Below are 13,339 nucleotides of genomic sequence, written 5' to 3'. Positions count from 1 at the left end.
CTTGGAAACTTCAAATGCCATTCCATCAGGGTGCCATGACGAAAAATGGAGATATATTTCAGGTGTTACTTGCAAAATATTTAGATTATGAAAGTATAACAGGCATGCTTCAAGATTTCATCACTTATATATAACAGGTTCGTCGATCCTTCGCTAAATACTAGTTTTATGTTCTCTGTCTCTATATATAAATGGAAATGTCCTGACTCAGTGACTCGTCATTGCCCAGTCCAAACCACAAAGGATAGAAACTTTAGATTTGTAAGCATCGTTCAAAAACGGGTTTTTCAAAGTTCCAACCCTAGAGAGAAGAAATACGGGACCAAAGTTTTTTTAAAAAATATGCAGCTATTAAGGCAATTTTAGAGCTGTAAATACGAAAATTGGCATACAGTTTAATGGTAAGAAATAAAGAACTTAGTGTTACAGAACTTTTGGAATTTCAACCTCTAAGGGGGTGAAATAGTGGGTGAAGGATTTCTTTAAATAAATCGTGAATATGAAAGTATAACAGGCATGCTTCAAGATTTCATCACATATATATAACAGGTTCGTCGATCCTTCGCTAAATACTAGTTTTATGTTCTCTGTCTCTATATATAAATGGAAATGTCCTGACTCAGTGACTCGTCATTGCCCAGTCCAAACCACAAAGGATAGAAACTTTAGATTTGTAGGCATCGTTCAAAAACGGGTTTTTCAAAGTTCCAACCCTAGAGAGAAGAAATACGGGACCAAAGTTTTTTTTAAAAAATATGCAGCTATTAAGGCAATTTTAGAGCTGTAAATACGAAAATTGGCATACAGTTTAATGGTAAGAAATAAAGAACTTAGTGTTACAGAATTTTTGGAATTTCAACCTCTAAGGGGGTGAAATAGTGGGTGAAGGATTTCTTTAAATAAATCGTGAATATGAAAGTATAACAGGCATGCTTCAAGATTTCATCACTTATATATAACAGGTTCGTCGATCCTTCGCTAAATACTAGTTTTATGTTCTCTGTCTCTATATATAAATGGAAATGTCCTGACTCAGTGACTCGTCATTGCCCAGTCCAAACCACAAAGGATAGAAACTTTAGATTTGTAGGCATCGTTCAAAAACGGGTTTTTCAAAGTTCCAACCCTAGAGAGAAGAAATACGGGACCAAAGTTTTTTTAAAAAATATGCAGCTATTAAGGCAATTTTAGAGCTGTAAATACGAAATTTGGCATACAGTTTAATGGTAAGAAATAAAGAACTTAGTGTTACAGAATTTTTGGAATTTCAACCTCTAAGGGGGTGAAATAGTGGGTGAAGGATTTCTTTAAATAAATCGTTACTGAAAAACTGCTGAAACATTTTTGCATCTATGAAAATTTCCATTTGCCTTCTCTGAAAGAAAAAATACTTGTTTCAGTGGTTTTGGAAAGTGAGCCCCTAAGAGGGTGAAACAGGACACGAAAATCTGAACTAAAATGTTTCACTCCATTAAAATATAGAAGACGTTAATATACTGTTGGCATCATTTTGGACGTGATTTATCGAAAATGCACCCCCAAGGGTGTTTAATAGCAGAAGAAAGGTTTTTTGGTAATATGTCGCAATTCAAGCAAGTTTAAAGCCAGAACAACGAAAACTGGTGTTTGGTTTCTCGGTAAGAAATGAAAAAATAGCATGTTTCAGCATTTTTAAAGCTACATCCATGAAAATTGATATTTGACTTGTGGGTTGGAAATATTAAAAATACGTTTCAATATTTTTGGAAATTCAGCACTGAAGGAGGTAAAAAGTTTAATGGGAATATTTAATTCGAGTCGCTTTTTGGTCACTAGTACGTCAGGGAAAGGCCATGCTTAGTGGCCTTAATTAGCGTGATAAGTTTTGAAGATAATTGCATTTTGTGAACTAAATCAGAGAAAGCTATTTAGCAGTCACCATGATAAATTGGCTTTGTCAGAACTGCATGGAGAAAGGAAACGGATCTTTAATATCTTAATTCTGCATTAGACGTAATTATGTATTTAAAATTATTTTGTTGTTATTACTGCGCAAACAAAAAGACACCATGTTTAAATGCGATTTCGTGCACAGGAATGTTAGTCTGAGATGAGATAATTCAGTACTGCTTGTCAGACTGTTGCTCATAACTGTAGGACCACTTGTAAGCGTATTGTCATATCGCTGGGTTAGTTGTGGAGTATCTTTGCGGGCAGCCGCGTCTGTAGAGTCGAGCTGGGGACACGAAACCGTTATGTTGTGTTGTGGGTAGCTCTGCATGTGAGAGGCATTGTTAGTATGGAAGTTGAAGCGTTGCTACAAGTGCTATTACAGTAAAGTGATGAAATATGGAAATGATACAGAGGAATGTGCGTCAAGAAGTAATTAAAAGATGAGCAGTGCCGCCGATAACGTATTCGTGTATCCTCTCGTTGCGTGTCATACCGTACAGTATCAAACATCCGCGCCGTGTTCGGTCTCCAAGAATGAACTAATGTGAATCAGTAATACTATTTACCACAAAAGAGAGCATTTAAGTGCCAGTGTCTTGTAGCGAGAGCGAGAACGTGCGTTCGATCATCACGTTCCGCATCATAAACAATCAACCACGCCGCGACGGTTACGCCCACGCTCGTACAAGTGAGAACTGAAAAATTAACTTTACAAATAGTGCCATATCATTACTAATGTCATGGAGGACTGGTACCAAAAGAAAACTGTGTATGCGTGGCGGGCGTAAGAACTTTCGTGCGATCATTCGGCTTTCGCATCATCAACAATCATCCGCGCTGGGTTCGGTACGAGTACGCTCGTCCAAGTGATACTGTGCACAGATAATCATCAAGACTGTCAATTGGGATAAACAGTTATGACTTAGAGTGTAAACAGTGCAATCCGGGGCAATCTGTGATTTCCATACCGTCTCAGAATATAGATGTTCATACCAGACGTAGAAAAGTGTTGTGCTTAACGTTGCGGGGGTCCGTTAAAGCCGCTTGCATTTTTCGATTGATAATTTCAGGCAAGCCAGCTGTGGAGCAGAATAGTACGACCGCCGCGGGATTAACCACTATACGGCACCTCACCCTTTTGTACTCTCGGGCGTGTTACACACTTACGCGATTTGTCTTTCTTTTTTTAACGCGCTATATGAAATTAAATCAAGCCCTCTGGGACACTAATTATGCGAAAAGTGACATCCTCATTGGCAGACAATTCAAATGGCTCTGAGCACTATGGGACTCAACTGCTGTAGTCATCAGTCCCCTAGAACTTAGAACTACTTAAACCTAACTAACCTAAGGACATCACACACATCCATGCCCGAGGCTGGATTCGAACCTGCGACCGTAGCAGTCGCACGGTTCCAGTCTGCGCGCCTAGAACCGCGAGACCACCGCGGCCGGCCATTGGCTGACAGATTCTGAACTTCGAATGGGAACTTTCTGATCGTTCCTTATATTACGTTGCTCAATCTGTGACAGATAAATAAAATAGAATGATAATCATTTTTAATCTCTTTCTGGATCAATGTTCTTTCTGAGCTCACTACTTATTACGATCTTCAATTTCACACATTCAGGTTTATCAAGCTGATTCCTTAACTCCTCCTCCCATTTTCCGTTAAGTTGTCACCTGTGTTACGAATCACCACCAGTTTTCTGTCAATAGTGGCATTAATTCTTAAGTAGACACTAGTTGCTGTTACACCACGACTTATTCACTATCTGATCGAAAGTATATCGGACAACCCTACGTATTGTGGAATCGATCTCTAGCCGACCTGCCAGTATAAAAGAAGGTGGGTGCACGGGTTGTTTATAGAGAAGTAATGACAGCAGAATCGGTCAGTCAGGACCGCTTGGAGACTTCGAACGTGGACCACTCATTGGATGTTCCCAGAAAAACAAATCCGTCAGGGACATTTCAACTCTTTTTCAGCTGCCCAAGTCGGCCGGTGGAGTGGAAACGGGATGGAACAACCACAGCAGAACCAAGTCCGCACAGGCCCGGCGTACTGACATTGACTGAATATATATATATATATACTCCTGGAAATGGAAAAAAGAACACATTGACACCGGTGTGTCAGACCCACCATACTTGCTCCGGACACTGCGAGAGGGCTGTACAAGCAATGATCACACGCACGGCACAGCGGACACACCAGGAACCGCGGTGTTGGCCGTCGAATGGCGCTAGCTGCGCAGCATTTGTGCACCGCCGCCGTCAGTGTCAGCCAGTTTGCCGTGGCATACGGAGCTCCATCGCAGTCTTTAACACTGGTAGCATGCCGCGACAGCGTGGACGTGAACCGTATGTGCAGTTGACGGACTTTAAGCGAGGGCGTATAGTGGGCATGCGGGAGGCCGGGTGGACGTACCGCCGAATTGCTCAACACGTGGGGCGTGAGGTCTCCACAGAACATCGATGTTGTCGCCAGTGGTCGGCGGAAGGTGCACGTGCCCGTCGACCTGGGACCGGACCGCAGCGACGCACGGATGCACGCCAAGACCGTAGGATCCTACGCAGTGCCGTAGGGGACCGCACCGCCACTTCCCAGCAAATTAGGGACACTGTTGCTCCTGGGGTATCGGCGAGGACCATTCGCAACCGTCTCCATGAAGCTGGGCTACGGTCCCGCACACCGTTAGGCCATCTTCCGCTCACGCCCCAACATCGTGCAGCCCGCCTCCAGTGGTGTCGCGACAGGCGTGAATGGAGGGATGAATGGAGACGTGTCGTCTTCAGCGATGAGAGTCGCTTCTGCCTTGGTGCCAATGATGGTCGTATGCGTCTTTGGCGCCGTGCTGGTGAGCGCTACAATCAGGACTGCATACGACCGAGGCACACAGGACCAACACCCGGCATCATGGTGTGGCTAGCGATCTCCTACACTGGCCGTACACCTCTGGTGATCGTCGAGGGGACACTGAATAGTGCACGGTACATCCAAACCATCATCGAACCCATCGTTCTACCATTCCTAGACCGGCAAGGGAACTTGCTGTTCCAACAGGACAATGCACATCCGCATGTATCCCGTGCCACCCAACGTGCTCTAGAAGGTGTAAGTCAACTACCCTGGCCAGCAAGATCTCCGGATCTGTCCCCCATTGAGCATGTTTGGGACTGGATGAAGCGTCGTCTCACGCGGTCTGCACGTCCAGCACGAACGCTGGTCCAACTGAGGCGCCAGGTGGAAATGGCATGGCAAGCCGTTCCACAGGACTACATCCAGCATCTCTACGATCGTCTCCATGGGAGAATAGCAGCCTGCATTGCTGCGAAAGGTGGATATACACTGTACTAGTGCCGACATTGTGCATGATCTGTTGCCTGTGTCTATGTGCCTGTGGTTCTGTCAGTGCGATCATGTGATGTATCTGACCCCAGGAATGTGTCAATAAAGTTTCCCTTTCCTGGGACAATGAATTCACGGTGTTCTTATTTCAATTTCCAGGAGTATATATATATATATATATATATATATATATATATATATATATATATATATATATATATGAAATCAGAGGAAGGAATCACGTGTGCATTCCAAAGTGTTACCAGCAGTCCAGCTAGCGCAATGACTTTAGGTAGGGAGTTAAACATACAAGGGTACAACGATCGAGCAGCTCCTCATATGCCCATATTTCTGCAGCCAGTGCTGAGCAACGCCTGAGGTGGATGTAAAGGGCGACGCCATTAGATAGTCAATGACAGGAAACGAGTGATTTGAAGTGAAAATGTGTCGGAAGTGTTTGGATTTGGCGAATGCCTAGAGAATGATATATGCCAACGGTGAAATAATGACGGTATGACGGCGCTTTTTGTAATTATGAAGTGACTCGTTATTGTGTTTAAGAAATTATAAATGCGTAAGTATATGAACAATTTTTACAGCATTGTGTACTGAGTATAGTAGGGGAACCCTTTGAAGACGACGATCATTTATACACTATTGGCCATTAAAATTGCTACACCAAGAAGAAATGCAAATGATAAAAGGGTATTCATTGGACAAATATAGTATACTAGAACTGACATGTGATTACATTTTCACGCAATTTGGGTCATAGATCCTGAGAAATCAGTACCCAGAACAACCACCTCTGGCCGTAATAATGGCCTTGATACGCCTGGCCATTGGGTGAAACAGAGGTTGGGTGGCGTGTACAGGTACAGCTTCAACACGATACCACAGTTCATCAAGATCAGTGACTGGCATATTGTGACGAGCCAGTTGCTCTGCCACCATTGACCAGACGTTTTCAATTGGTGAAAGATCTGGAGAATGTGCTGGCCAGAGCATCAGTCGAACATTTTCTGTATCCAGGAAGGCCCGTACAGGACCTGCAACATGCGGCCGTGCATTATCCTGCTGAAATGTAGGGTTTCGCAGGGATCGAGTGAAGGGTAGAACCACGGATCGTAACACATCTGGAATGTAACGTCCACTCTTCAAAGTGCCGTCAATGCGAACAAGAGGTGACCGAGACGTGTATCCAATGGCACCCCATACCATCACGCTGGGTGATACGCCAGTATGGCGATGACGAATACACGCTTCTAATATGCGTTCACCGCGATGTCGCCAAACACGGATGCGACCATCATGACGCTATACAGAACCTGGATTCATCCGAAAAAATGACGTTTTGCCATTCGTGCACCCAGGTTCGTTGTTGAGTACACCATCGCAGGCGCTCCTGTCTGTCGTTCGTGCAGATGGTTGTTGTCTTGCAAACGACCCCATCTGTTGGGATCGAGACGTGGCTGCACGATCCGTTACAGCCATGCCAAGATACCTTTCAACTCGACTGCTAGTGATACGAGGCCGTTGGGATCCAGCATGGCGTTCCGTATTACCCTCCTGAACCCATCGATTCCATATTCTGTTAACAGTCATTGGATCTCGACCAACGCGAGCAGCAATGTCGTTATACGATAAACCGCAATCGCGACAGGCTACAGTCCGACCTTTATCAAAGTCGGAAACGTGATGGTACGCATTTGTACTCCTTACACGAGGCATCACAACAACGTTTCACCAGGCAACGCCGGTCAACTGCAGTTCGTGTATGAGAAATCGGTTTGAAACTTTCCTCATGTCAGCAACTTGTAGGTGTCGGCACCAGCCTTGTGTGAATGCCCTGAAAAGCTAATCATTTCCATATCACAGCATTTTCTTCCTGTCGGTTAAATTTCGCGTCTGTATCACGCCATCTTCGTTGTGTAGCAATTTTAATGACCAGTAGTGTATCACCATGACAATGCACTCTGTCATAAAGCAGCATCTGTAAGGCAATAATTGGTGGAAAATAATATTCCCGAAACGTAGTTGCCTGCCTAGAGTCCCAACTTAGAACAGAATAGAACACCTTCTGGATGAGTTAGAACGTCCACTTTACTCCAGACCTCAGCCTCCAGCATCTCTGGTTTCGTTTCTTGAGGACGAATGTGCTTCAACTCCTCCACACACACTCAAACAGCAGAGCTCAAGCCCTCATAGATGCGACGATTCGATACACGCCATATTAGTATCCGGTAATAGGTATGTGGATAGTTTTGACTGTTGACAGACCAGTGAAACGTCTGTCATACACACAAACCAAGTTCGATCTAAAGAACAAGAGAAACTTATCGAGAGTATTCCAAACATATAGACGATCCACAGTATCATTATGTTCACTTTTGACGTTACAGATTATCCTCAGAGACAACAGACTACTAACGGTGCCGCCGATCCAAGATTTACTATGTAATAGTAAATAGATGGGCACCTCGTGATGTTCCATGGTGGTGGAGACCCGTGGAAATCGTCTTAAACGTTGCCTCTGTGGTTCCGGTGTTTCGACGTCGTCCTTGGAGGAACTGTATTTATGTAAGGCGGGGATACGGGTATGATAAGTGAATAACGGATTTCCTTATTCCATCTCCAGGGATATTCGATATTATTCTAGCGAAAGTCCATATTTCATCTTCATATACCATTCGCTCTCTTACGCTTTAATTATTTTTGTGTCATTTTTCATTAATCTTAAAGCGATCCTTTCCTTCTATCATTGGAAGATTTGCAGTTTATGGATAAATTGCTGATTTAATTATCACGTCCTGCTACCGTAAGCCTAAATGGCGTGATCATTGGTTGTATACTACCCATTTAAGTGACGTAACGATTATTTTTGATGAGGGCTTTCAGTTTCGAAACTGTACTCCAAACTACACTCCTGGAAATTGAAATAAGAACATCGTGAATTCATTGTCCCAGGACGGGGAAACTTTATTGACACATTCCTGGGGTCAGATACATCACATGATCACACTGACAGAACCACAGGCACATAGACACAGGCAACAGAGCATGCACAATGTCGGCACTAGTACAGTGTATATCCACCTTTCGCAGCAATTCAGGCTGCTATTCTCCCATGGAGACGATCGTAGAGATGCTGGATGTAGTCCTGTGGAACGGCTTGCCATGCCATTTCCACCTGGCGCCTCACTTGGACCAGCGTTCGTGCTGGACGTGCAGACCGCGTGAGACGACGCTTCATCCAGTCCCAAACATGCTCAATGGGGGACAGATCCGGAGATCTTGCTGGCCAGGGTAGTTGACTTACACCTTCTAGAGCACGTTGGGTGGCACGGGATACATGCGGACGTGCATTGTCCTGTTGGAACAGCAAGTTCCCTTGCCGGTCTAGGAATGGTAGAACGATGGGTTCGATGATGGTTTGGATGTACCGTGCACTATTCAGTGTCACCTCGACGATCACCAGAGGTGTACGGCCAGTGTAGGAGATCGCTCCCCACACCATGATGCCGGGTGTTGGCCCTGTGTGCCTCGGTCCTATGCAGTCCTGATTGTGGCGCTTACCTGCACGGCGCCAAACACGCATACGACCATCATTGGCACCAAGGCAGAAGCGACTCTCATCGCTGAAGACGACACGTCTCCATTCGTCCCTCCATTCACGCCTGTCGCGACACCACTGGAGACGGGCTGCACGATGTTGGGGCGCGAGCGGAAGACGGCCTAACGGTGTGCGGGACCGGAGCCCAGCTTCATGGAGACGGTTGCGAATGGTCCTCGCCGATACCCCAGGAGCAACAGTGTCCCTAATTTGCTGGGAAGTGGCGGTGCGGTCCCCTACGGCACTGCGTAGGATCCTACGGTCTTGGCGTGCATCCGTGCGTCGCTGCGGTCCGGTCCCAGGTCGACGGGCACGTGCACCTTCCGCCGACCACTGGCGACAACATCGATGTACTGTGGAGACCTCACGCCCCACGTGTTGAGCAATTCGGCGGTACGTCCACCCGGCCTCCCGCATGCCCACTATACGCCCTCGCTCAAAGTCCGTCAACTGCACATACGGTTCACGTCCACGCTGTCGCGGCATGCTACCAGTGTTAAAGACTGCGATGGAGCTCCGTATGCCACGGCAAACTGGCTGACACTGACGGCGGCGGTGCACAAATGCTGCGCAGCTAGCGCCATTCGACGGCCAACACCGCGGTTCCTGGTGTGTCCGCTGTGCCGTGCATATGATCTTTGCTTGTACAGCCCTCTCGCAGTGTCCGGAGCAAGTATGGTGGGTCTGACACACCGGTGTCAATGTGTTCTTTTTTCCATTTCCAGGAGTGTATTTTTATTCTTATGTTTATATCTTCCAGTGTCCACCCATTCAGTGTCTTCAGTTGGCCGAAGCAGACGAATTTGTCAACTATCTTTCTGTGGTAAATTTATAGGCACATACCCATACTTCTAGTTAACTCATACATTCTTTGTTGAAGACATTCTCCAGTCTAAATAAAGAAAACAGCGTGGCCCACAAACCGAAAGTAAATCATGTACAGCCCATTGCTGTTACAGCAACTTGAGTGTAGTGCAGTGATTTAAAAACCTGTTCCTGAGCAGAAGGAAGACAGTTTTAATTTCCTACAGTCGAATGTTACAGTGTCAATAAATACCAAAGACATCATATCGGTTAAGACGGTTCAGTTAGAATAAATATTCTTATTTTGTATCATGGTTTATTTTATTTTGCTTTCGAAATTTGTGCCTTGTCACGTACAACTACAAACAAAAAACGATCTCAAACAGGACACAGTACAAAAATATACAATTTGTACTACTAAACTGAATACAGCCTCATAACATGAAAACAGTGAATGACTGCACTTAGTAGTTGGATCGACTGGAGCATCTGTACACTAGGTGTGTCTCAGAAATAAAATAAGAAATTGATTTACATTGATATACGACCCAGTGTAGCTGTACAGAATTTATGTTTCTTTTATGAGCACTAGACAATACGGTAAGAAATGATGATAAAACCAGAGTCGATAAGTAATGCAGAATCAAACAAAAATATTTATTATGAAATAACCGCTTTGCTGACGTGACGTTGCCCACGGAAATTTTTTTTGTGAAACTCACTGGTACTGCATAACTTCCTTCATCGTCATTTCCTGATACAGTGTGTCACCAATAGCAGAACAGTACTTAGAGATGCACTGTCTGAGAAGCCATGCCAGTACTGGTTTGTCCACAGCCATTCACGGTTGCATTGACCTTTTTTGAGTCCACTGGTGGTTATTTTCATATAGAGAATCTGACTCTGGACACAAGTAGACCCAGATTAAGACCAATGTAGCTGTGGGCGAAACATTAGTTTCATCAGTAATAGTTTTTTTTTTACATTATATCGCGGTACCATACCCAAAAAAGTTTCATATCCAAAATAAAGGTAGCCGGACCGTGTACACCCATGGTCAATGCCCGAGAGACGGGTGGACCACTTAGACGATCGCAGCAATCACAGCAATAAGCTAATTGGTGAGCCAATAGGAAGTTCATAAACCAGGTCCTTCTTACAGCTCCACAAAGAAAAACTCACTACCATCATACATAGTGATGGAAGATCTTTGGGAGAAGATCGATACAACCAGATGATTCCCGACCCAACTACCCCTCTAGCAATGTGCTAATACCGACTGAAGCCATGCATGCCCAACATCGCAAAGAAATTGCAAGAAGAGACATTTTCCTTTAAAAATGAAAGAGAATTTCGTATATACCTATAAAAAAATAGTAGCTCTGTAGTCTAGATGAAGTTATTATTGACAAGGACATTGGGTTATACTGTTCCAACATTCCTGTATCACATTTGTTGGTAAAAATGGTCTCGAAATATATAAACGCGAAATGGTGGAATGTGATGTATGTTAGAGCACAGCCTAGTGGCATCAGCAGTACTCACATAGATGAGCCCCCAGCCTATGACCGTGGCGTTTACGTTGTCTGGCGTGCTTTCCCCTTGCTCCGGGAGGTTGACTGGACTAATCTTCACGCCATCCAGCTCAAACAGCGGGGATACCTGCACAACAATGCGAAAAACAGATTTAAATAAATGCTGTATGTGGCACATTCCCGTATGTTATAGTTTGGTCAGGCGAGAGCTTTCAGTTACTTTCACGTAATTATAAAACACAAAGGCAATGGAAAAGTAATCCAACAAATTATCCAATTAGACGTGGACCAAAGAGGAGGACGAGTGGAGAGGGTGTCATTTTCGTATAGAACGTTTAGATTTTTACAGTTATCAGTTTCGAAATACATATATCAATTTCGAAATTTTTCATTTAACTTTCGGAGAACAAAGTAGCATGACAATTACAAGTCTCGAAAATGACATTATGTTATAGAAATTATGCAAGCTGCGGGATACTTACCTGTTACATGCGTCAGAACCTGCGAGACATGACCACTAATCTGCCAGTCAGGTTAAGGTGCCCGTTCACCGGGTGATCGTAAATGATAAGAACAAATACAGCACTGTCCTTGTGTCCACATGTGCGGGGTGTTTTAAAAGTCTCTCCGCAGTGCCGTATGATTGTTAGCCGCGCGTACCGTATGCCGCAGGGAAAATATCTAAATGAAACTTAGTGAAATACAAGTTATTGATTTATTGAATATTCATTTTTACTTACAAATTTTCAAATTAAATGTTGAAAGTGCCCCCCTTGTTGTTGAAAACATTATTCAATTCGTCTAGTCATGTTTCCAAACACAAGCTGTAAATTAGTTCTGTAACAGAAGCAGTGAAAGTGGATATTGCGATTTTCAATTCGTCGATGGATTTTGGACGGTTTTTTATAGACTGTTGCTTTCGCTGCACCCCAGAAGAGAAAGTCAGAGGTTGTTAGGTCAGGCGATCGTGGAAGCCAAAGTCCCTGTGAAATTATGCGATCACCAAAAACATCAGCAAGCAGTGACATTGAAACGCGAGCTGTTTGCGCGGTTGCACCATCTTGTTGAAAGTAGCCGTTCAGTCTTTCACTTAACACACGTTCACCTATGAATGGGTGCAGAATATCGCTGCAGTATCGTTGTGCGTTTATCGTTTCGTTAAAAAATATGGACGCACAATCCGACGTCTAGAAATTGCAATCCAAACTCCTATTTTCACATAATGAAGTGGTTCCTTATGAATACGTAATGAATTCGCAGTCCTCCACAAACGAGAATTTTGCGAGATCATGTACGCGGATAAATGAAACCACGCCTCATCAGTGAAACGTTTCATTAAGAATATCCCTTCCATTTTTGTGAGCGAAAATTTTGAACCGTTGACATGATCAGTATTTTTCACTTCTTGCACGAGTGTCATCTTGTATGGGAAAGTTCTAATTTTACCCTTGCAGCTGTGTGGGTCGTTCCGACACTAACATAGATTTTCTGGGCGAGTTTTCTTACCGATTTTCTCGGATTCGTGGACGTTTTATCGGAAATATCGAATAGTTTATCGCCAGGCAAAACGCTAGAACGACCACTTTTCTGTGCATCTGTCACTGAATACGTACTTCCGAATTTGTTAATCAAATCGAGTACAGTATCGCGATGTGTGAGTGTTGTCTCTTGGAAAACTGAATTAAGTGTCTGACAAACTGAAACTGTGTATTTACCGCCAGCTTTGAACACTTGTTAGACTAAAAACACTCGTTCTTCAATGATTAGCATTTTAACAGTGACAAAAATGAACAAAGGAACTAAACTTAAACGTTCACGTCAACATGTAACGACACACACCAACTATACTACTGATGCTGGCTGAGAAACGAAACAGTGGAATGTTGGGAGAGTCCACTTGAAGGGCAGTAACCCAGGCAGGCGAACAATCGAACTGAAGGCGCGGCTAACAATCATACGGCACAGCGGAGAGACTTTTTGAACACCCTGTAGAACCGGCAAACTACAGGGAAGTGAGTAAGAGAAAGTGAAAATGGAAAGAAACGCCACAAAAGAATTTAAAAAGGAAAATAGAAGAAAAACTTACTTGCGGAACATAGGCG

General features: G+C 44.1%; 1 protein-coding gene across 1 annotated transcript in view; it reads right to left on the bottom strand.

Annotated features, from left to right (window-relative positions):
- Positions 1 to 13,339, bottom strand: part of LOC126268227 (mite allergen Eur m 3-like) — a 65,700-nt gene that overhangs the window by 19,397 nt on the left and 32,964 nt on the right. The window contains exon 5 of the mRNA XM_049973871.1: positions 11,248 to 11,364. Coding sequence (XP_049829828.1) covers positions 11,248 to 11,364 — 117 coding nt within the window. The remainder of the gene's footprint in view (positions 1 to 11,247; positions 11,365 to 13,339) is intronic.

Source organism: Schistocerca gregaria, chromosome 1, assembly GCF_023897955.1.
Source record: "Schistocerca gregaria isolate iqSchGreg1 chromosome 1, iqSchGreg1.2, whole genome shotgun sequence".
Lineage (NCBI taxonomy): Eukaryota > Metazoa > Arthropoda > Insecta > Orthoptera > Acrididae > Schistocerca > Schistocerca gregaria.
Note: the sequence above shows the minus strand (reverse complement) of the source record. Positions and strands in the feature narration are given on the sequence as shown.